Source organism: Eublepharis macularius, chromosome 3 (assembly GCF_028583425.1).
Source record: "Eublepharis macularius isolate TG4126 chromosome 3, MPM_Emac_v1.0, whole genome shotgun sequence".
Classification (NCBI taxonomy): domain Eukaryota; kingdom Metazoa; phylum Chordata; class Lepidosauria; order Squamata; family Eublepharidae; genus Eublepharis; species Eublepharis macularius.
In genome coordinates, this window is record NC_072792.1 from 93,249,870 (window position 1) to 93,273,785 (window position 23,916).

Below are 23,916 nucleotides of genomic sequence, written 5' to 3' on the forward strand. Positions count from 1 at the left end.
TTGGAGCCTGTTGTAGTGTCGCTGGTGCTGCTGGGATGGGGGGGGGTAGCAGGCGGGCTTTAGTCTGTACGCAGCAGTAAGAGCCGAGCTGCTAGTAGGCGATAGACGCGAGAAGTACCAGTTGCCGCTGTTCGTGCTGCAAGGACAAGCAATCCAGTCCTGCTGCCTGCCGCCAAGGGGGGGAAAATACGAGGAAAACTTGACGGTCGTCGTCCGGCATTGCTGCTTGCTCCGCCATGCCGAAAAGAAAGGTTGGCGACGGGCGCACGCGTACCTCTAACGTGCGACAAGGGCGCGCTTATCCCTTAATAATCACTTCTCTTCCACTCACTTTCATTGTTTCGTTGTTGTTTTTATAGAAGATATTTCTCCCCCTTCCCATGATACTGTATCCTCACAGTTTGGAGCTAATATAATAAATCTAGGGAGGGGGAGGAATGATGGTTGTATATGGCTGCGAAGTCTCCGTCTCTCGGAATTCCGGCCTGTCAGTCTCGCGCCCTCTCACGAGCCTCCGTGAAAGTCCACTCAGTCGCGCGCTGGGTTCTAATGGCGACGGGAACGGTCTCAGGTTCGAAATCTGAATACAGCGGCGGGAAGGGGTGGAGGCGTGAGCGTGGTGACGTTACAGCACTGCTGGAATGAAACCGCTTGTAGGATAGTGCGCATGCGTGTTCGGCGTCCTTAACGACATTTATTCTTTTGCAGGTAAACGCAACTGAGGAAGAGGTGAGTGTTAAGTAGTTTGATAGTCTAATATAGGTTTTTCAGGGACCAGTATAATTTTTTTTGAAAAAAAAATTGCATTTTACGTTGGAAAAGAGTGCCTTAAACTTTTAAACACGACAGTCTTTAACATTTTAAAGGCTTCACTTTGATTAAATATGAGATTAATAGATTACAATTTCTGAATAAATACTTTATGGGAAATGTTCCTTTGCTGTAGATACTTATACATTGTGATCTCATCCACAAGCAAATTAACGTTTTCTAGGCGAGACCTATACTGAGGTATAGTCATGATGTTGTTTCTTTTTGCTTTAGCCTAAGAGGCGATCAGCACGACTGTCAGCTGTAAGTAGAGACTTTTTTCCCTGTTTCCAATTTTTATTATACTTTAAAAAGATAAAGTGTGCCATCAAGTCATAGCCAACTTATGGCAACTCCCACCATGGGGATTCAAGGCAAGAGGTGAGCAGATGTGCTTTGACATTATCTTTCTCTATGTAGCAGCCTAGGTCTTTCTTGGTTGTCTCCTACTCAAGTACAAACTATAGTCACCCCTGCTTTGCTTCCATGATCTAACAAGGTCAGACTAGTCTGGGCTATTTAGGCTGCTACACTGTTCTAATTAGTTGAAGAAAATTCAGTATATGCATTCCCCCCACAGAAACCTGCTAAAGTTGAAACAAAGCCCAAAAGGGGACCTTCAAAGGTGAGTTTTTTAGAGTTTTAAAACATACCATATGTGTATACAGACAAAGTTTAAAAATTGAGCATGCTAAATGTGTTTATTGCTTTGGAATGTGACTGAAGATGAGAAAACAGTTTTTGAAACTCTGTTTCAGATTTGTATGCTGCATTATATGCTGAAATGTTTTTAAGCAGTTCTGGACATAAGAAAGCTCTTTGATTACACAGATGTCTTCCAAATGTAAAAAGTCTTTGCATGTAAATGTTAAGGTAGAAGATTTCTTCATGGAGATGTTGTATGTTACTTATATTTCACTTTTCCTGTGGGGACCCAAAGCAGCTTAGAACATGGTTCTCCCCTCTCCCTTTTTTCACAAGAACATCTCCATGAGGTAGCATAGGCTTAGAGAATATGACAGGCCCAAAGTCATGGTAGAGTGGAGGTTCAAACCTGGGTCTCCCATGATTCTAGTCTTACACTGCACATCTCCAGCTTTCCCAATAATAGCTAGTCAGACTCCATGTAGAGGTAAGGTTGTGTAACTATAGTTTTTACTAAATTTGGATGTGTAATTTGCATAATAAGATATGTAAGTAAAAGTATCTTATATAGTATGGTATCCTTAAAAATGTAATTCAAACAATATTTATTCAACTTTTGGAACTATTTTATAAATCTAATTGAAAATAGTTTTCAGGCAGCTTCTGGAATTGAATGGGAAGTGGGTGTGGCTCAGTGGTGGAACATTTGCTTTGCATCCCAAAGATCCCAAGTTTAATCCTTGGTCATCTCTAGTTAAAAGGATCAGGCAGTGATGTGAAACATTCTGGAAAGCTGTTCCATAGTGACCTTGATACACTAGTGTGTTCTGACTCTGTATAAGGCAGCTTCATGTGTAGTTTCTTTAATTTGTATGAATAGAGGGAAATAATTTTTTTTAACATGTCCTAAGGACAGAAATAGTTTTCAATAAAAGCAATAGACCGTTTGTGAGTGCATGTAGAATTGTTCATAAAAATTGTAAAATCAAAATTTGAGCAAACAAGATTGTATATTGATTAATATAAATATTTAGCAAAAAAGTATCATGTCCCAGAGAAAACTATTGTTGAAGATATAACCATTTTGCTTTAGCTTCACTGAAAAGAGCAAAAAGATCCAAAGTGATTCTCCCCAAAATCTGCAAAGGAGTTGGCTTGATTTGACCAATAACTAAGCTATTGTTTAATGTGCTGATAATTTGGAGGGGGGAGAGTCAGTTTGCTTCAGGCTGGGCAATGGAGTTGTGACAGTATTGGTGGACATAGTCGATGATTTCAATCAGTGCAGAGAAGGGCTGTTTCTCTGTGTGTCTCTTACTGGATTTATCAGCAGTCTTTGATACAGCAGAGCATGCCATCTTGATGTTTGGAGGCAGAGTAGAGGTTGAAAAATGTGCTTTCAATTGGCTTACATTTTTTTCTTATGGGTAGGTCTGAGAGTTGCTGTTGGAGATCGTCATCAGTCTAGGCCTTGCCTTGTGTGATTCTATAATACTTAAGTGTTCTTCCTCATACTGCAGTCTCTCTATAAAGCCCTTAGGCCAAATCAATCTTAGTTGTTGTGGGTTTTCCGGGCTGTATTGCCGTGGTCTTGGCATTGTAGTTCCTGACGTTTCGCCAGCAGCTGTGGCTGGCATCTTCAGAGGTGTAGCACCAAAAGACAGAGATCTCTCAGTGTCACAGTGACACTAAGATGCCAGCCACAGCTGCTGGCGAAACGTCAGGAAATACAATGCCAAGACCACGGCAATACAGCCCGGAAAACCCACAGTAACCATCGTTCTCTGGCCGTGAAAGCCTTTGACAATACAAATCAATCTTAGTTTGGGGTTGTCTGCCATCAATATGCTGATGACAATCAGCTCTATATTTCTTTATCCAAATCTGGTAATGTAGAGGTCCTGAACCAGTAACTTGGTGCTTTGGTTACGTGGCTAAGGATGACCAAGTTAAACTGAATTCTGACAACACGAAGGAAATGTTGTGGGGGAGGGCTGATGGATGACCCATTCTTCAGTCACTCTAATAGTTTGCCAGTTACCATGTTCAATTCAAGCTTCTAATTATTATCTACAAAGTCCTTAATGGTGTTGGACCCACATACCTGCTGTGCTGTACTGTACTATGCTCTGCTATGACAGCTTTGCTGATATGAGCAAAGTCTTCTGAAGGTGCTGCAGTGCAGATTGGTAAGATTGGCAACTGCCTGTTCATACATATTTTCTGTTAGTTCCCACTTTGTGGAATGGCTTGCCTGAGGTCAGGAAGGGTCCCACGTTCATGCCATTTAACAGAAGAAGGCATTTTTATAAAGGGATTAGTAGAGCAGAGTAACTCAGGTGCGCCCTTTTACAAGGGAACAGTTAGCAAACATGAAACCTACATGGTAGGGGGGGTTGTCCTGTCTTTTTGGTAGTTTTTTTTCCTGCTCCCTTGCTGGGCCGCCCACATCCTAGCCCACTTTCTTGTAGCGCCACTGCCAATGGCTGCCTGGCTGATTTGGGGCGGGGGTAGCTTCCACACCTCTTCCCTGTCCACAGTGCCATTGCTGCCTACCTGCCAAATGCAACATCTCTGGCTCTCTTCCTTCTGCCTCCACCTCACAGGCATCCCCCAAAGGGAGCCCCTTTACATTGTCTACACAAGTACAGATGACATTCTTCTCTTGGGGGGGTGGATCTAACCGCCCATACTCCCCCCCCCCATTTTTTTGCAAACCTGAGTGGTTTCCCTATAAGAAAGACTAAAGCATTTGAAGCTTTCTGTTTCACAGGGGCAAGGTGCTTGTGTGGGAAGGAGATGGCATTATACAATTATGAGAGACATTCCCCAGAAGCCATCATAGCTTCCCCTCTTTTTCTGCTTCTCTTTCCCACCCACCAGCCTACCTATTTGCTCCTGTCTGCAGCCTCTACCTGGGAAACAGGTCCAGTTGCACAGTGGAGAACGTCAAGGACTTGCAGGGGCACCTCATTTTGTCTTATTGTAGCATAAGCTTTCGAGAATCAAGTTCTCTTCATCAGATGCCTGATCCGAATCGGATCGGATCAGGCATCTGATGAAGAGAACTTGATTCTCGAAAGCTTATGCTACAATAAAATAAAATTGGTTAGTCTTAAAGGTGCTACTGGACTCTTTTTGATTTTGCTACTACAGACTAACACGGCTAACTCCTCTGGATCTATGACTCATTTTGTCTGTATCCCCTTCCTCACACTGTTTCCTCTTGCCGTCGTCTTGGCAACCCCTATATCCTCACCTTCCCCTGCTTACTTCTTCCCCATGAGCCAAACAAGCTACCATTTATTTGCTTCCCATCTTCACCTATAGTTATTGTTTATGTACTTTATTTATACCTTATCCTTTTCTACAGTGGGAACCCAATGCAACTTCCATCATTCCCCTCTCCTCCATTTTATCCTGTCATAAGTTAGGCTGAGACTGACTGGCCAAAGATCACTTGTGAGCTTTCATGGCAGAGGTGTAATTACATCACAGTGGCTTCTGTGGCGTGGCTGCTGTTGAACAGTAGCAAGCAGCCAGGCCTGAGTGAGTCATGCAAGTAATGTAGCAAGTAGTCCCGTGGTTGCTACCAGGCATGACCCTTACGCATCCTCCATCGAAGGCCAAAAGGGCCCTGCCCATCCCCTTGCCATTTATTGACCAAAACCAAAAGTTGAAGGCTGGGATTACCTAGCAACGGCCACAAAAGTCCTTTGTTTCTCAAAACTAAAGGTGCTCCTTTTATCATTTTGGGTTTTTAACCCCCTCCCCCCATATATTTTTTTAATTTCAAATTTTCCTGCAAACCTGGGGGATTTTTTAGGTTTGTAGAAAGAGCTCTTGTCCATTCACAGCTCCTGTCTCCAGATTTGAGTATTTGGCTGGGTAGAGAATTAGATATATTGATGGAGGAAATGACGTGGGTAGTTTTGCTGTTTCATAACTCTAACTGCTGAAGAAACTTATAATTGTGCTCAGAGCAGTCAAAAATTCTTCAGATAATACTTGATGGAACCTCCATATGCAAAGGTAGCAATCTTGAGTATTGGTGCTAGGTGCCAGCCTTGTCCTTTATGCTCTGTTTGTTGGGCCATCAGCAAAACTGTTTTGGCTGCTAGGTGAAACAATGCTGGACTAAATGAACCCTTGGTTTGATCTTGTAGAGTTCTTGTATTATCTTGGAGAATTCATTACAACAAGTTGTGGTGATACCTAATTTTTTTTAAAAAAATTAAGCTGATAGTCAGCATTCACAGAAGAAACAGCTTGAAGTCTTTCAAAGGCATCTTACTGATAAATAGCCTGTATGATCTTGTAAAGCTCAGGCTGTATATAAATATTTTTATTCCCCGTCTGTCAAATTAATGGTTTAAAGTGGTGATTGTAGAGACCAGATGCTAATGATTTATTTTAATTTACTATAGGATAAGTCTGAGGAAAAGAAAGCCCAAATCAAAGGGAAAAAGGGATCAAAGGGGAAACAAACTGCAGAAATTAACAAAGATGAAGTAAAAGATCACTTGCCTGCAGAAAATGGAGAAACAAAAAGTGATGAGGTAAAATCTTACAGGCAGGCTTCTGTAATTTTTTCAAGTTAAATAAGTTAACAGTGTGATCTTCAAAAAAAGCTATGATTCCACAAATTGATTCCATATTTGTCTGTCTACAGCAGAAATAGGAGTATTGTGGGACCTTAAAGACTAACACATTTTTATTGTGGAATAAAAATTTGTGAATTGGCATCCACTGTCTTGTGTCTGATGCTGTGCTGGCTCACAGGGGCAAGAGGAATACAGATATAGATACCTCCTGCCACGACCAAGACTGTTGGGACCAGTAGTGCCCAAGACTGTTATTTATGAATGCTGCATAGCTGTAAAATTCCAGGCCCCTCTGCTGCTCCAGATTGATGAGGCAAATGGGGGGAGGAAGGAGGAGTCAGCATTGGTACTGGATGCTCAAATTACCATTAAAAAAGCACCATGGGGTGCTTGTTGTAGATCTGTTAACTTCTTTTAATTCACTTCCAAGGGGAAGAAGGCTAAAAGATTTTGCATGCCCTTAAAATACAGTATATTTTACAGTTATTTTTTCTGAACTGTAAAACCAATGTATAATTGTTTTATTTTTCTTCTTCAGGTCCAAATACCTGAGGCAACAGGAGAAAAAGAAGCAAAATCTGAGTAACATCTTGTACAAAGTCTTTTAATTAGTGGTTCTTGTACCACTATCTTGTACAATTCAGAGGAATATTTTTATCAACTATTTTGTATATGCAAGTTTTTTAGTGGTTTTAGAAAACACATTTTTAAACATGAAAGGATCCCCCCATATCCCACTCACTATAACTTGAGTGTAAATGCTTTGTTTAAAAGGAAAAAATAATGTACTGGTTGTTTGTCTTCACAGACAGCAATTTAGAATGCAAAAGAAAGATCTTAAAATTGTGATTACTTAACATTCTACAGGTCAGGGTGGGCAAATTAAAATTTACATGTGGCCCTCCAATGTTATTTTTATGCAGTATTTTAGTTTATAATAATGAATTTAGCTATTTGCTTAGCCCTTCCAGCTGCAGAAATGAATTTAAATTTATAATGGAAAAATGTTTAGTATCTATTGGTATGTTCTCCTGAGACAAAATAATTGCTCGCCTCTGCTGTAGATTTGAGGGATGGTTTTTACAATCTTTTAACAAGCATGCACCGACTTTGTAATTAATAGGAAAATGTCTTCACACAACACTTACTCTTGATTTGTCACAAATTAATTGCTTCCTCAATAAAAACTGTTCCCTGGTGTTGGACCTCCATTTCAGATTAGTTTTATCTGTGACAGAGTTATTTTTGGTAGTGGTAGTTTATTTTTTCAACAGCTTTGTAACTGTATTGTGAAAAATTGGAAATCTGGGTGTGTAGCGTGTGTTGTTAAGTTTCTGAGTAGGTAAGACTTCTGGTTAAGCAGATGTAACTTCACAAAAAGTATTTTAAAAACTGGTACTTTTCTATTTTGAAAAAATAGTATATTAAAAGTCATAGTAACTTGTTAAATGACAACTATATGGTTTACGTTGAAATTATTGGAAGAAAATTCTGTACAAACTGATTTATCAAACAACCAATAAAATCCTGGTTACGAAAATTTTTCTCTTGACTGAAAACTACTTTAAATTGTTTAATATCTTCAATATGAAGGTATCTGTGGTTGTAATAGTATGTTTTCTGACTGATACTGAAAATTCATTTAATTCTGGTTTTAATAGCTGTTCTAGAATCTATTTTCCATCAGCTATAGATAAGACAATCTCCCATCCATATTCCCAGTAAGGGGTGTGGGTTGTATGTGTATGGAAATAAGGGATGTGTATTGAGAAGCTTCTGCTTCGAGTATTGAGTAATTTAAGTTTTACCTATATAAGGGATTTTTGTGTATTCCTTCAGCCATCAAGTTTCTAGGATGGTGAATAAAATATAAAATCCAACAATAAAATCAGAGTGCAAACTAGCAGTAAATCAATTAAAACACAACAACTGATGAAAATTATTGAACTTTCACATCTGAAGAAAGACAATTCTAAAAAGATTGCTTGATCACCAGAGATCCATCCATCCCAAGCACACGAGTTCAGGTTTGCCCACTACCTCTATAAGGAAAATGCAGAGAGAAAGGTAGAGGGCAAACACCCTCCCTGGTAGTCTGCAATTCTTGTAGCACCATCATCTCCACCAGGCATCCTGCCCTTCTGTATGGAAAAGGAGCGCATCACTTCTGCTCCTAAAGGCCCGCTAAAAAATGGGTGCACTTTCCTGGCTGTGTTCTGAGACTGGTTCAGAACAGAGGTTTGTGGGCAGCTGGTGTTCACTCTGGAATGTCTCTAGCAACAAACCCAACAGTTCTTACCTTTAGAATGTGGGTGTGGCCTTTAACAAACAGTTTATTACTGATTGCATTCAAATGAAAGGTTTCCACAGATGCAATAGTAGCTGCCACTGGAGGATCAGGTGTGTTGTGGCCCCTTGTATCAACAAGAAGGCTGGAGTGGGGGGGGATGTCAAAAGCAAAAAACTAAATACTGGGGGATGAAAACTTCATCTCCCAGAGTATTGGGAGCACCACTAGTCCCTCTTTAACTGAGCTGAGAGACTGACCAGTCTCCAGCCTTACCAGGTATTAATCCAGAAGTCAGCATACTTGTGCTAATTAAAATTGACACCCAATTGTATCTGATGATGGACGGCCAGCCTGGCTGTGCCCCAGATGTCCTGGAACGTGCCTTCGGAGCTGTGACTGGATGGTTGAAGCAGTCGGCTGAGACTGAATCCCTTGAAGACGGAGGTCCTGCATGTGGGTCTAGGGTCCATGGGTGCGGGACTCTGGCTCCCTGTTCTCAATGGCGCCACTTACGCCGGTGTCGAGAGTGAGGAGCCTGGGGGTGGTCCTGAATGCTTCCTTGTCTATGGAGGCACAGGTTGCAGCGGTTAAGATCCTTTTTCTTCGAAGACAGGCTCGACAACTTGTCCCCTACCTATCGACCCATGACCTTACGACAGTGATCCAGGCAAGGGTCACCTCCAGATTAGACTACTGCAACTTGCTCTACGCAGGGCTTCCCTTGGGCTTGATCCAGAAACTGCAGCTGGTTCAGAATGCAGCTGCACGGGTGGTTGCCAAAGCACCAATCATGGCTCATACAATACCTATCCTCCATCAGCTGCACTGGTTACCGGTTGAGTACCGGGTCCGGTTCAAGGTTTTGGTGTTGACCTATAAAGCCCTATGCGGACTGGGCCCAGCATACCTTCGGGACCACCTCTCCCCATATGTTCCCCGGAGGTCGCTTCGATCAGCCACTAAGAACTAGCTGATGGTCCCTGGCCCCAGGGAGGTCCGCCTGGCCTCTACCAGAGCCAGGGCCTTTTCAGTTCTGGCTCTGACCTGGTGGAACTCTGTCTGAGGAAACTAGGGCCCGGCAGGATTTGTTATCTTTCCGCTGGGCCTGCAAGACGGAGATGTTCCACCAGGCATTTGGTGGGGGCTAGGCTGTCCTCGCCGGCCATACCACTGAAGACCTTCCACCACCCATGCAGGAAAATGCTGTATTTTAATATTTTATACCCGCCAATTTTAATTGTTTTGATATAATGTTTTAATGTTTTTATAATGTTTTTACTGTTTTAAACTGTTGTTAAACTGCCCTGAGCCTGTCTGACGGGGAGGGCGGTCTAGAAATGTGATTAAATAAATAAAAAAATACGGGCCTGTTAGGTTTAAGGTCTAAGACCCTGTAACCAATATTTTAAGAACCAAATTTGCAAACAAACCCAAAATAAACCAGTGAAATATTTGTGGTTTCACTCCTGCCATCTTTTAAATATTCAAAACTGCAGTAGTATAGTAGAGCAATCCTAAATTACACCTAATTCCATTGAAGTAACTGGACTTAGAAGGGTGTAACTGTTTAGGATTGGGAATGTTTCCATCAAAGGTAGTTCTCTGGCACTAATTGTTAAAAAGTAAGTTAGGCTCCCTAGATGATGATACTACCTTCCCTATCCAAATAGTTCTGACATGATGCCTTGCAAATAAGAGCTAAGCTACAAGAGACTAATTACAAGAGGACGCACATATGAAAGGAGTCGCAATGTTAGCCAAGAAGCTGAGTTTTAAAAGAGATTGGAAGGCTTTGTCAATTTCCCCTCTCCACAGAGCCAGCAAAGATAATCTTCAGAGGCTTTGCTAATTTCCTCTGCTTTTCAAAGGCTTGTCAGTTTCACCTCCCCTTCTAGGAGGTGAAGAGTAAATAAACCCTCTGAGGAGCAATGTTTCCTGGCTCTGTGTAGAGGGGAAATTGACAGAGCCTTCCGATCTTTTTTAAAATTCAGCTTCCCAGCTAACTTTGCAATTCGCTTCACATGAGCATCTTTGTGTAATTCATCTCTTGTAGTTTAGCTCTAAATTGAATCAATATGGGTAGCCGTTAGTCTGTCTGTAGCAGTAGAAAAGACCAAGAGTCCAGTAGCACCTATAAGAATAACAAAATTTCTGGTAGGGTATAAGCTTTCAGGTGCCATGAAAGCATACACCTGAAAACTCTTATCTGAAAATGAGCTGTGGCTCATGAAAGCTCATACCCTACCACAAATTTTGTTAGTCTTATAGTTGCTACTGGACTCTTGCTCTTTTGTACAAATAAGTTGAAGTTGTTATCCTTCCTGCTGAGACTTACTTGTATTAATCATTCGTGATTTGCTTAAATCCAATAGGGAGTTTTCTCATTTACAAAAACTTTGTATCCTTGTACAAAAGTTGCCTCTGGTTGCAATCCTGACTAGTGAGTGGTTATTTAGAAGATTCCTATAGACATTTACTTCTGACCGCCTAATTGCAGTTTTCTGTGGTAAAATATGGGGTTGTAATCTTAAAAGATTTCAGCTCTAGAACTTGAAGAATGCAGCTGGTGCCCTTTCACCAGAACTTGGAAGCATCACTGGAAGCCACTCTGACACAACTCCAGTATTTGGCTTCACTTTGTTTAAGGCTCCAGTTTTATGTTCATTTAAAAGGAATCTTAATTTACTTTGGGGTAAATATGCATTGGTTTAAGTAGTATGTGTTCCATAAAGGATATGGCACTTGTAGGAGAAGCTGGATATCATAAGCATCTTCAGGATAACAAAGATTACCTAGGAGCCACATAATTAGTGTACATACACTTAAGATGACAAAAAAGTAGCAGTTTCTCAAGGGCAAATGAGATGTGTGCATGTGTTGTTAGGTCACAGTCAACTTATGGTAACCCTGCTGGGGTTTTCAACCCAAGATGTTTAGAGATGGTTCGCCACTTCCAGCCTCTGCATAGCAACCGTGATCTTCCTTGGTGGTCTCCCATCCAAATGTTGCCCATGGCTGACTGTTTAGCTTTTGAGATCTGACAGGGTCAGGCTACCTGGACCATCCGTGTAATAGTTGCATTGCTTATGACAGAGGCAGGCTACACAAATGTCAGTAGTATGTTATTTTAAAAGAAACCACACAACATCAGTCCTGTAGAATGTAGTGATACTGGTTACCTCATCTTCCCAGGTTTGCACAGAACATGATGCTTCTCTCTCTATAAACTGTATAAACTGTCCTGAAGTTTCAACTAATGCTGTAATCATTTGACAGCGCAGTCGGGGGGGGGGGGGGATGAAAGCCGCCCTGAGCCCATCTGTGAGGAGGGCAGGATATAAATAAAATAAGTGCATTATGGTGGCATATTTCAGAGTTATATATGTGTATCCTGTGGCCTGCCTCCAGAGACAGGGTAGTATACTGGCTGCACCAGCCCAGAAAGAGGCATTCCCAGGGGCACATCGCTCCCTAAGCCTCTCCACCCCAGGAATGTCTCCCCCATCTTACTAATTCCCATGTGGGACTGCACAGAAGACGGACAATGAACAATGTTGTTAGTCTTCACAGGATCACTGGAGCACTGTCTGGTTTAGGTGCAAAATTAAAAGTCCAGAGGCACCTTAAAGACTAACGGCATTTAGTTCAATATAGTGTTCATGGGTCACAGCTCACCTTAGATAAGCTGCAGATAACTGCAGCAGATTAACACAACCACTCTGCTGCAGTCTCCATGCTCTTTCTGCTCATGCAGTCAGCTGGATGCTGTGTGCAACTCACATGGGGAATAGGCTGGTGGGTGGTACAAGGGAATACGTCTGCTCTACAGTATGGGACAAATCTCTGTCTCACACTCCCTCACAGTACTGTTGGCATCTGATAAGCAATGCAGTTTGGTGGCTCACAGAAAAAGGGTCTCTGAGGTGCTTTGAATACAGCATACAGGGGTTGTGAAAGGGTATGTGATGGGTGCCTGGAGTGGCCCATCCCATCCCTTCGTTTCCAGTTTGCAGTGGTAAAACGTCAATTGTGCACAGCTGGCTTGCCTTTGGCTTCTCCTCATATAGGCATCAAACCAGGGGCCCCATACTATCCTGGTGTCTTTCCACAGCATCATGCCCGTCTTTGCAATGTCCCGTTCAGCCCTATACGCCTAATGGTGTGATCAGGGCTGTAGTGTAATACCCTAATGCATCCACTTGCTTAGCCCAGTGATTAGGGTACTAGTTTTAGGGGCTGTGGTTCAAGATCAGCCTCTGTCTTTTGTTTTGCTGCCAGTTGGTCTAATACCAGGGGAACAAATGGGCTTTGTCTTTTGGCAATAATTCTTGACCCTCTGTTGCATGGTCCTATGGTTCATGAGCACCCTTTCCCAGTGGGCTGGGGGGAATGTAATATATGTTGCTGGGAGCAATGTCATGCCTTCCCCTCTTGGTGCCCCAATACCTGCTGTCTCCATGCTTGACAAATGACGAGTCAGCTACAGACTGGGAATCAGAGTTTCTCTACATGAGACATTGAGGCACACGTCCGTTAAATGCAATGTTAGCTAGGAAGCATAGTTTTGAAAGACAGAGCTGGTGGAGATCGCTCTGGAGGGAACGGATTCTCTCACATCCCTCTGCTGCCTCTGGCACGCTCGAATGTCTCCCCTTCTGGAACTGTCTCCCCTGCTGCCCTTGCTGCTTAAAACTTTGAACTAATCAAGCCTTGGCAGGGCAGACAGCAGAGGTGGTGGAGGGCTGTGAGAGAATCTGTCCCCTCTGGAGTGATCTCTGCTGGCTCTGTCATTTAAAACTATGCTTCCTGACTAACATTGTGTCTCCTGACACATAAAGAACACGTGTCAAAACAATAATAACAACATTCGATTTATATACCACCCTTCACCCACTCAAGAGCGGTTTACAAAGTATGTCATTATTATCCCCACAACAAAACACCCTGTGAGGTGGGTGGGGCTGAGAGAGCTCCTAGAAGCTGTGACTGACCCAAGATCACCCAGCCGGCTTCAAGTGGAGGAGAGAGGAATCAAACCCTGTTCTCCAGATTAGAGTCCCATACTCTTAACCACTACACCAAACTGTGTAGAGAGACTCTGAGCTACTAATCTGTGAGGATGTGTTTGCCCCATGGCTTCTGCTGTTTCTATTGGAGTTATGCTGTCACTGAGTCTTTCCTCCCTGTCTTCTGGTGCTCCACAGGGCGGGGGTGGCATTGTAGGGCTGTTGCTTCATTGGTTGGTGATAGTTGTACCTGTGTGTGCAATTTAGAGGGATGCTACTCCCGATTGGTGGGTGTTGCTGGAGTTGCTAGGGTCTCCAGTGGGCTTGCTATGTGGCCTGGATGTTGTGAATGGTCACATGCTGTCTTCTCTTTCACAAAAAGTCCATAGGTTAATGACCAGAAGCGGAACTGTTGCTCTAACAGCTGGCCAATACTGCCACAGGATCTCTGCCACTTAAATCAAATCTCAGGATTCGATTAAGTGGCTGTTAACTTTTTTGGTAGAATTTTTTTAATGGACAGGCTTTGAATGTTTGGATTAATAATAATAATTGTACTTATATACCCCTCTTCTAGACAGATTAGTGCCTCACCCAGAGTGCTGAACAAGTTAGTGTTATTATCCCCACAATACTGGGGAGCTGGGGCTGAGTGGCTTACCCAAAGCCACCTACTGTGCTCATGGCAGTAGTGGGATTCAAACCAGTAGAGTGCTGATTTGCAGCCAAACCACTTAACCACTGTGCTACAGGATTGTGAGTTTGGTTTTAGGATTTTTATCTGTGGATGGCTTTACAAGCTCCTGCTTCTTTTTATTTGTTGTTTTACAAGTATTGGCTAATGATTTTATAGGCAGTTGTTTTATTTGTAGTGATTGGTTGATTTTTATCTTTAATACAGAGCTTTGATTATTCCTTTCTCTATACTACAGTATTAATATTATAGAATTACTGTTTTTATTTATTGTGAAAATTCTGTATTATCATTCTTTTATTATATTTTCTGTATTATCATTCTTTTATTGTATTTATATTATTTTTTCCTATATAAACTGCTTCAGGCAGTATTGTTGGACATACAGAATACAAACTTATTAAAAAATAATATGCTTCACATTAAATAAATGTCAGACACCATCTCAACTCCGAGCTGTCCCTTATACCTTGAAGCTTGATGTGGCATCACGCAAGATATAGATGGCTTCCTTTTACAATTCTGTATGAAGAGGTTTTTATCATCAGACTTCATTATGTAACAACCATTTTGAAATAGCACTGTTTTCCCAAATCATCATCTTTCCAAGGTTATTTATTGCTGCAATGTTAGTGCCTAACACCTCATCGAACACAGTGGGGCTTACTTCCAAGTAAGCCTCCATACCAGGTATGGTTAAAGTTATTTTAAGTCATTAAAGGCAAGGGTTAAGAGACGGCTGTGGTTTACTGAGAAAATAAAGTGGAACGGCTACTCACCCACCCACCCACCCTTTGGGGATGCCAGTGGGACAAGCTGCATAGTATCGCATATTATGTACTTTCGTAAACAGTAACAAATAGAAGCTGAGGCCATTGTAGTGTGGTAGAGTGTCGGACTAGGAGATCCAGGTTCAAATTTCCCCTCGATCATAAAGCCAACTGGCTAAGGTGCGCTCGCTCTCTGCCTAACATACCTCTGAAGGTAGTGGTGAACAGAAAATGGAGGCAAGGAAAAACCAGATAATGTCGAAGGAAGGAGTGAACAGAAATATAACAGCCTAGATTCTCTCCTCAATCTCAAAAGACTTCAACCCTCTCTTTTTAATCCCCCTTCCTCAAACACTTTTCTCCGGTACCAGTTACTAAAAAAGAAACACTATCTCCTTCCGCGCTCGGCCTCTTTCGGTTCTTCGTCTGCATGCACTTAATTCCTATATATAATCGCTCTCATATTAGCGTACGTTTAAAAAATTCTCCTCTAGATAGATAGGTAGATTACATAATAATTCTTTTGCCTTCCGCGCGCCCCCCCCCCCTCCGCTGTACAGAGGACTACTTCTTGTCTCTCGCTCGCCAACCCTTCCCGCCTTCCTCAGTACTAGCGGAGAGACATCAGAGCCCTGTCAGGTTCCTAGGAGGAAGCAGCAGCTGGAAAGATTATACAGTGCGCAAAAGCTAAGGTGGCGCGCGTGAGTGCGTGCGCACTCTCGCCGGGCGTCGCTCCCCTTCTCAGAGAGTGGAGGGGGAGGGGAAGCGCTGGTAGGGTGATGCCGAGCCAGGCCTGGCCTCCTGCGCCTGACAGAGAGTCCTAATCTTGTTCTGGCAACGGTGGCGACTGCGGATATGGCTGAGTCCTCGTCAGTCTCCGGTTCTGCCTTCAGCGCCGGCAGCGTTTCCTTGCCGCTCATTGAATCAGGTAATAGAAGAGAGACGCTGATAGGAAGAAGGGTCGAGATTGTGTGAGCGAGCCGGGCGAGACAACCGCGCGGAGCTTCCCGTGCCGCCATCTTACTGTTCCTGCTTGTGAATTACAGTCACCTAAGGGGATCCCCCCCTTCCCTGCACTCAACTCCCCCCTCTACCGACATAGCCCAGCCCCCAAATTAATCTCTTTTTCTGTGTGTGTGTCTCTGTGTTGTAGAACTGTACTTCCTCATTGCTCGCTTCTTGACCACTGGGCCTTGCAGGAGAGCAGCGGAGGTGAGTCCTCCTGAAACAGCACCCCACTCACCACAGCCACTCCGCACGCACTGAGGGGTTTCATAGCGCCCCCCTCGCTTCACTCAGAAGAGACGTTTTGTAAAATCTACCCTCCCCCTAAATATCTATTGCCTTTTTTCATCTACAGGCGCTGGTGCAGGAGCTGGAACAGCACCAGGTCTGTGTCACTTTTTTCTTAGACTGGATTTTTCTCTCTCCTAATGCTTCTCAATGTTACCTTTCCCTCATCTTCCTGGGTTTTCTTTTTTGGTACTTTAACAGTCAGGCAAAACTTCTGTACTACTATGCAACCATTTCCATTGGCTTCCTTTCATATCTTCTTCTCCCCCCCCCCCCGCCCCATTCTTATTCTGTCTTTTTTTTTCAATTTTAGTTACTTCCTAAAAGACTGGATTGGAAAGGCAAAGAACATTGTAGAAGTTATGAAGACTTGGTGAGATTTTTTTTAAAGGGTTCTTTTTTGGTTTTTTAAGGAGATGATAAAAGTTCATTTGTGGAGGAAATCATATTTTTCACTTCATTCCTTAACTATGCTTTGTTAGGAATCGGTTATTAGTATACTAGTCAATAGAAACCATACACGGGACTCAAAAAAGGGAAGATGTTGTCATCCCACAGAGAAGGTGGAGCCTGAGAATTTACACCACATCATCTGTTTTTGTGATTTAGGATGAGGCAACTGGAAAAGACTTTATTTCTTAAATTGAATAGAACATTTGGTTAAACAGGTCTTACTTCAAAGTGTTTTGTTAGTATCTGATATTTTTTATTCAGAAAATGGAGTCATTATCTCTAGAAACTTCAATTGGTTCCTGATTTGCATTGAACAGCTTAGACTTTGATTCTGAAAACTTAGCATGTATTTAAGGATTCATTCTTGTGAAAAGGCATTGCTAAATAATCATGCCAAGCCCTTATTGTAGGTTTGAGATTTATAGAGGCAGAGAGGAATTACCTGGTGTGTTGCAGTGCAAATTTAGAATCCCCTAAGTGCTTTGTCTTTGTTTTGTTTTCCCCTCAGATGTTACTGTTGGTTAAAGCTTAAATTACATTATATATTATTGAACACCTCAGTATTAAATGCATTTTTAAATAAGCACAATTGATCATTATAGGGTTTCTTTTCATATCACATACTTACAGCAGTACCCAATTTGTACTCTTGTTTTCTTTTTTAAATGGTTAAATTGAATTATGAGACAGTGTACTTAAAAAAATAGTGGAGGCAAGAAGTCTACATTAACTTTCTTGAGAATCTTTGAATTTTATGGGAATGGTTTTTGAATAGATGGTTAGGATTGGGCTGCAAGTAACTTCAGTTAGTGAAGCTAAATCTAGAAAATACTATATTAGAACTGTGATCCTGATCTTTATGCTATCACAACTTTCTTTGACAACATTTGTATTTGTTACCGTACAAAGGTATGGTTGTCAGTATTGTCCATCTTAAGCAATTGTATCTCTGAGCAGCAAGAAAAGTCCTAGCATGCAGTGGTTAGATTTAAGATCATATGATTATAAATACTTAACCTGTAATTTTGTGAAAGTTGATATGAAGCTATATTGGTTTCAGTGGTATATCAAGATGATAATCTGAAATACTAGGAAGCCATTACTGAATTTGTACCCTCAGTATTAAATTGTTGAAGAAAAAGGAGAAATGTATTTTTGAGTTCATGGGAATCAGTTTAACAACTTTAGGAATCCTTGTCTAGCTTTGGATAGTCTAGCTTTGGATGTGTTGTCACTTGAATTGTATAGATTGTGGTGTAAGATGTGCCATGTGTATTCTTCAGAAATGTGATGATATGCCTGGTAACAAACAAGATGACTTGCATTAATTGTACAGTCTTTATTTACTAGCAAATGTTTATATATAATATTGATTGTTACACCAGGATTCTGATCACTGTATACAGTACCAAGGCTTGGTATTGAATTTTCAAACTCTGTAGTAGTAATAATAGCATACAGTTGTTATTCTGAACTAAATATTGGGATAGTTTATAGATTAGGACTTGATGATCATTCAAAGGGGGTGTAATTTCTCTTAGAATTTGTTGGATTCCAGCACATTCCTATGTGATGTAGCATCTAAAGTAACATGATGTGTGTCCAGTGGCATCTTAAAGAACAACTAGATATTCAGGGTGTAAGCTTTCAGTCTGAAGAAAGGAACTCTGACTCTCAAAAGCTTATACCCTGAAAAACTCATTCGTTTCTAAGATGCCACTGGACTCACATCCTGCTGTTCTAACTACAGATCAATATGGCTACATACCTGAAACTTTTAATTAGAATGGCAGACTAGGATCTGGGAGACCCAGGTTTGATTCCCCACTCTGCCATGAAAGCTCACTGGGTGACCTTGGGCCCGTTGCACAATTTCAGCCTAACCTACCTCACAGGTTGATTGTGAGGGGAAAAATAGAGGAGTTGACAATGATGTAAGCCGCTTTGGGTCCCCGTTAGGGAGAAAGATGGGGTATAAATTAAGTTGTCCTGAAGGGTGATATAATAATCAAATATTATTTTAAAAAAGTAAAATAAAAAAAATTCCATTGTAATGCTTGTTTGGATGGTTGGCAGCCATAGGGATGGAGATTACTGTTTCTGCTGTGTTTGCTGATTTTTTCACTAGCAAAGACTGTTTAGTGGTTCTAATAATTTATAGAATGGAATGTAAAAGGAGTCCAGTGCAGAGTAGCTATGGCATATTTTGTCCTGGGTTTGCTGCTGGTAGTGGTTTTATTGTATGTTTCCATATTACATTAGTGGTTTTTCATGTAGTTTGAATCCTCTTTGTGTCTAGGTCTTATCTAACAAACATGTGGCTCCAGATCACTTGCTGCAAATTTGTAAACGGATTGGCCCTATACTGGATAAGGAGATTCCACCCAGCATTCCAAGAGTGAACTCCTTACTGGGTGCAGGGAAGCAGTCCTTACTGCGCACAGCAAAGGGTATGTTCTAATTTTACAGTTTAGACAAAGGAATATGAACTTTGCAGACGTTAACATACATAGATGGTTTTCATGCCAGGGTGTGAGTATTTCTTATTCACAAATTGATGCTGTCAGGACTCATTCACCTTTGGACATGAGCTTGCCTTCTGTAGAAATTCACATTAATTCTCAGTTTCTATATATTGGTTTGAAATGCTTATTTTAGGATTGCTGAACAAAAATGCTGCATGTGGTGCTACTGCCATGACTGATTGATTTTGTCTGAGGACAAGCCTTGCTTGAATAGTAATTCTGTTTGTTATAAAGGGCCATTAGATACGAACATCTGTATATGAATGGCCTAGGAACCAGTGAGGTGAAGTTGGCATTTTAGCAATTAAAGGATTAGGACAGATGTTCTGTTTATTAAAATGTTTTATATTGCTTTCTTATCTCAGGCTAATTATCCTGTAAATATAGTGAAGGGGTTGGTAACAGGTCCTGGGATTGTGTGCTCTTTCTTCTTACATATAATAAGCAAGTTTATCAGCTTCTTCATATGTAGTGAATTGGATTCATTTTAAATTAACATTACAGAAGAAATGTCAGTATCTTGTACAAAGTAAAGCAAGGAATGTTATTACAAGGAATCATGTCTAACTTACATACTACTAGATCTTCTTTCACAGATAGCAGAAATGCAGTTTGGAAGAGCTCATTCATTGCTGCCCTTCATAGAGGAAGACCCCCTGAAATACCTATTAATTGTGTCCAACAACCAAATCTTGGTAAGTACACTAGCTATAGATAAACATACTAGGAAGTGCAAAACAATAAAAGGGGAGGAAGGGAATACAGTGAGAACATATATTTGGCATGAATGATTATGATGGGAATGAACTTTAAGAGTAACTTCATGTAAACATTGTGTTTACTATATTGACTGAAGACTTAATGATGGTACCTTCCTCAGTTATTGTAAAAATCACCTGTACCAGGTTAAGATAATTTGTTCTTTTGTTTATCTGTATATTGCACTGGCTAGTCCTCTTTACTTATTATTCAACTGATGAAGGTGACCTTGAGGAGCTACTGTGCTCTTCCTCTCATGTACCAAGAGCACTTAATGTCTGTTCTACCAAAGTAGGGGTAAAAGAACTGAGAAGATAGCACGAGGTAAGAATTTCTGCTGTGTGAGAGCTGTAAACAAGCTGTTAATACACTTTATAACAAGGGCTTGTTTTTAAAGTACTAAGTACATGCCTATTTTAGACAGGCCAGACTTTGTTCTGTTGGTATGCTGTCTTGTTCAAGTACAGGATGACTACTTGTAGCATCTTGTGTATTTGCACCCTGCTAGGGGCTCACTCCAAGACCTGAACTAGCAGTTGTTCTACTCCAGTTTGTTTGCAAGCTTAATTCTCTTTACCATATTTAACTTTTGCCACTACTGTGCCAGATGATCATTCAAGATGGTATTTTGCTTAGTTTTGTAGAAGACAAAAGTCTCGCTGTTCCCTCTTCCCTAAGACAGTGTGTCTGAAACATTGGCACGTGATGATAAAGCACAGGTATTAGTGCTTGGAGAAGTGGATGAAGCTGTGCATTATTTTATTCATCTAGGGTTGGAAATTTTGTCCATTTTAAATGTAACTATACAGCCAAATATGTAGTTGGGCTACAAGTTTGGTTGCGTACCTAGCTTTCCCCAACCCTGAAAGTGGTATGCAGTAAGGGAAGATAGTGAACAAACTTTAAGCGTTTTCCTTTTACAAAGTTAAAATTTTTCATGATGCTTACCTTAATAGTACTTCTGAATAAAGGGGTGGTATTTTACATGCTTTTTTAAAGCCAGAAATAACTACTATTATTCTTAAATTCAAGGTTACATCAGTGTGAATTTATTTAAAAAAGGAAAACCTACCTTTTTAACACAGTATTCTTTTTTATTTTTGTTCTAGTGGAAGTAAATTATGCAAAACAATTAACAGGATGGACAAGATCCAGTTCTTCATTCCCAGGAAACATGTATCAACATATAAAGATGCATAGGCGAATACTTGGTCACCTCTCTGCAGTTTATTGTGTAGCATTTGATAGAACCGGACACAGAATATTTACTGTGAGTTAATGCTATACATCTTTGTCAAACACAAGGAAGGTAACTTGGAGCTGCTCTGTTTCATGATCAATATTTAAGGTTCGGTGTTTAGAGAGCGCTCAGAGTACTGCCTAATTAGAACTTGTTAGTAATTTATGAAACAGACTACAGTGGAACCTTGGAATGGACCAGGTGTGGCCATAGTCTGTTAGATTTTGTCATGTGTTGAAGAGTTCTGTGAAATGACAGGCTTTGTTTTGCTTATATAGAAGTCTCCTGAGCTGCTGAAATTTCTAGAGTCACTGAACTAACAAATTTTCTGGATTCTAAATAAATTCTGGAAGGAAAACCAGAAGTTTAGTATATTCTGATAGAAAATCCAGGCCAACACACTTTTATTGAGCCAGGCCAACATAAGCACACTATATATATATAGTGTGCTTATGTTGGCCTGGCTCAATAAAAGTGTGTTGGCCTGGATATATTTAAGAAATACTACAAAAAGTAACACTATTTGATGCAAATTAAAAAAATAACCCTTACAAGCAGTTTCATAAAAAGTAGCATTTCACATCTCATTCCAAGGAAAAATATTTTGTATTGAATATGTATTTTCTTAGGAATGACAAATAAAGAGTTACTTTTTATTAAAGCTGTACGATTTTTGTTGTTACTTTTATGTAATTGTGTTATTTTGGTTGTATGTATTTGAGAAATACATAGCCACAGTTTGATTTTATGTATGTAAAATTAATTAGCTTTTTTTGCATGCGTATGCACAAAAAGAGTTCTACTTGTGTGCAAAATTATTGCTCTTAGAAAGTGACTTTGCTTCTGACTCAGTGCTTTGATTTGGAATTCAGGAGAAGAGGCTTTTTACGGATAATGGGTCTTCAAATCTTGTGTTCCATAATATAAAAATATGAGTATTATTGGTAACGTAACTTCAATTATATCATTTGTTTGAGGCAGTCATATTTCTGTCTATTTAACAAATATAATTTCAGCATAGTAAGTTTCATGGAATAATAGAAAACATTAATTTTCTGTTGTGCAAAAGGCAAAAGGATTTTCTGCACACGGACTTATTCCTGCTTTTCTTAGTAGTCAGTCTTCTAAACATCGTGATCATGTTAAGCATGGGGACTCCACACATCTCTCCCTCTACATTTTCTAGTTGCTGCATCAGTTTATTTTTTTACAGACATGCCTTTAATAATTAGGATTTTTGAGTGAGGACACTGTCATCATCATTAGTGCCACAGCACCCCCACCCCTTTTTTGTTGTCGTACATGCAGTTGAAGAGGGGCTTGACATGCGTATGTATGAGAAACACCATATTGCTACTGAGGGAAAAGGCCCATCACTCAAAATTTCCCCCCAATATTTGAACATTTGGAGCTGCAGGCTGGTTTTAAAAGTTTTCCTATCGACAAACCGCAGAGTGCAGAGGGGAAGAAAGGTACCAATTGCTGCAAGTATGTGAGAAGAGCAATGATTGCTACTGTGTCGTTTTATAGCAATACAGAGATATATTGCTATTGGACAAGTATTTCTTTTTTAAAAAGTACTTGAATATTTGCTGGCCCAAGATAAAAATTCCCCATTTCTAAGATAGGAGGCAAGAGAGCACTAGGCTGAGTTGTCCCTCAGTCATGGTCCAGTGAGTAGAAGGAACCAACAAAAGTGCAGGCAGCTTTTTACACTGGAACAAATATGACTCAAGTTTGATTGCTAGAAAAGGATTGTGATATAAGAGGTCCCAAAAGAACCAAAAAGACAGGGAAAGGGGTGGGGGAGGGGAAATGTGAGGTAAAAACTGATGGCTCCAGAGAAAGTGCAAATGACAAGAGATAAGCCAGTTTGGTATAGGTCAAGAGTGGCGGGACTCTAATCTGGAGAACTGGGTTTGATTCCCCACTCCTCCACTTGAAGCCAGCTGGGTGACCTTGGGTCGGTCACAGCTCTTCCAGAGCTCTCTCAGCCCCACCCATTTCACAGAAAGATTGTTGTGGGGATAAAAATAACATACTTTGTAAACTGCTCTGAGTGGGTGTTAGGTTGTCCTGAAGAGCAGTATATAAATTGGATGTTGTTATTACAAACTGAAGCAGTAAGGGTTCAGAACCAATGCCACAGCATTGTGTAGGAAAACCCCAAATATTCTCTCTTACATCATCCTAGACAACGTGATATGTAGAGGAATCAGCAGTATTATTGCTGTCACTGGGCTACATTTTAGAAATGTTTGCTCTTGCTGTTTCTCATAACTTGTGATTTTTAATGTTTTGACTTTTTATGTTTTAAATCTCTAAGCTTTCTTGAGGTCCTGATTTGAGTTGAAAGGTAAATTAGAAATTTATTTTTAATATATTTCCTCAGGGGTCAGATGATTGTTTGGTGAAGATTTGGTCGACCCACAATGGCCGGTTATTTGCTACACTTAGAGGACATTCAGCAGAAATTTCTGATATGGCTGTGAACTATGAGAACACAATGATTGCTGCTGGCAGCTGTGATAAAGTTATCAGGGTATGGTGCCTCAGAACTTGTGCTCCAGTTGCTGTTCTACAAGGACACACAGGATCCATTACATCCTTACAAGTATGTTCTACGGTATATTGATTTGTTTAAAATAGCTGGTCATGTTGTACTCATCTTTTCAGTTCAGTTCAGTTCAATTTATTTGCTTAAAACCATAAATAGGCTATTACAAAACACTGTTTCTAATAAACAAAGAAATATACTTGTTTACCACTACAAAACTTTATACATATCTGGAGTTGGCTAATTAGTTGTTAAATGCTGGAATCAGAA

General features: G+C 40.7%; 2 protein-coding genes across 7 annotated transcripts in view; both read left to right on the forward strand.

Annotated features, from left to right (window-relative positions):
- Nucleotides 1-24: 24 nt before the first annotated feature.
- HMGN1 (high mobility group nucleosome binding domain 1) lies at nt 25-7,599 on the forward strand. Its single transcript, XM_054974918.1, has 6 exons — nt 25-251; nt 709-729; nt 1,045-1,074; nt 1,391-1,435; nt 5,883-6,014; nt 6,598-7,599. The coding sequence occupies exons 1-6, from the start codon at nt 237-239 to the stop codon at nt 6,643-6,645; spliced, it is 291 nt and encodes a 96-aa protein (XP_054830893.1). The 5' UTR covers nt 25-236; the 3' UTR covers nt 6,646-7,599.
- A 7,979-nt stretch (nt 7,600-15,578) lies between these two features.
- The window catches only part of BRWD1 (bromodomain and WD repeat domain containing 1), a 106,670-nt gene continuing 98,332 nt past the window's right edge, over nt 15,579-23,916 (forward strand). For all 6 annotated transcript variants that reach the window (XM_054973143.1, XM_054973145.1, XM_054973144.1 and 3 more), the window contains exons 1-8: nt 15,579-15,747; nt 15,973-16,031; nt 16,180-16,209; nt 16,426-16,485; nt 18,865-19,015; nt 19,687-19,785; nt 20,959-21,119; nt 23,482-23,703. In XM_054973143.1, the coding sequence (XP_054829118.1) occupies nt 15,675-15,747; nt 15,973-16,031; nt 16,180-16,209; nt 16,426-16,485; nt 18,865-19,015; nt 19,687-19,785; nt 20,959-21,119; nt 23,482-23,703 (855 nt within the window). In that variant the 5' untranslated portion in view covers nt 15,579-15,674. The remainder of the gene's footprint in view (nt 15,748-15,972; nt 16,032-16,179; nt 16,210-16,425; nt 16,486-18,864; nt 19,016-19,686; nt 19,786-20,958; nt 21,120-23,481; nt 23,704-23,916) is intronic.

Bases quoted from the DNA above. Each gene is read 5' to 3' on its own strand.
- HMGN1 (XM_054974918.1), top strand. The intron at 1,436-5,882 runs GTGAGTTTTTTA...AATTTACTATAG, and splicing joins CCAAAAGGGGACCTTCAAAG to GATAAGTCTGAGGAAAAGAA. The intron at 6,015-6,597 runs GTAAAATCTTAC...TTTCTTCTTCAG, and splicing joins GAGAAACAAAAAGTGATGAG to GTCCAAATACCTGAGGCAAC.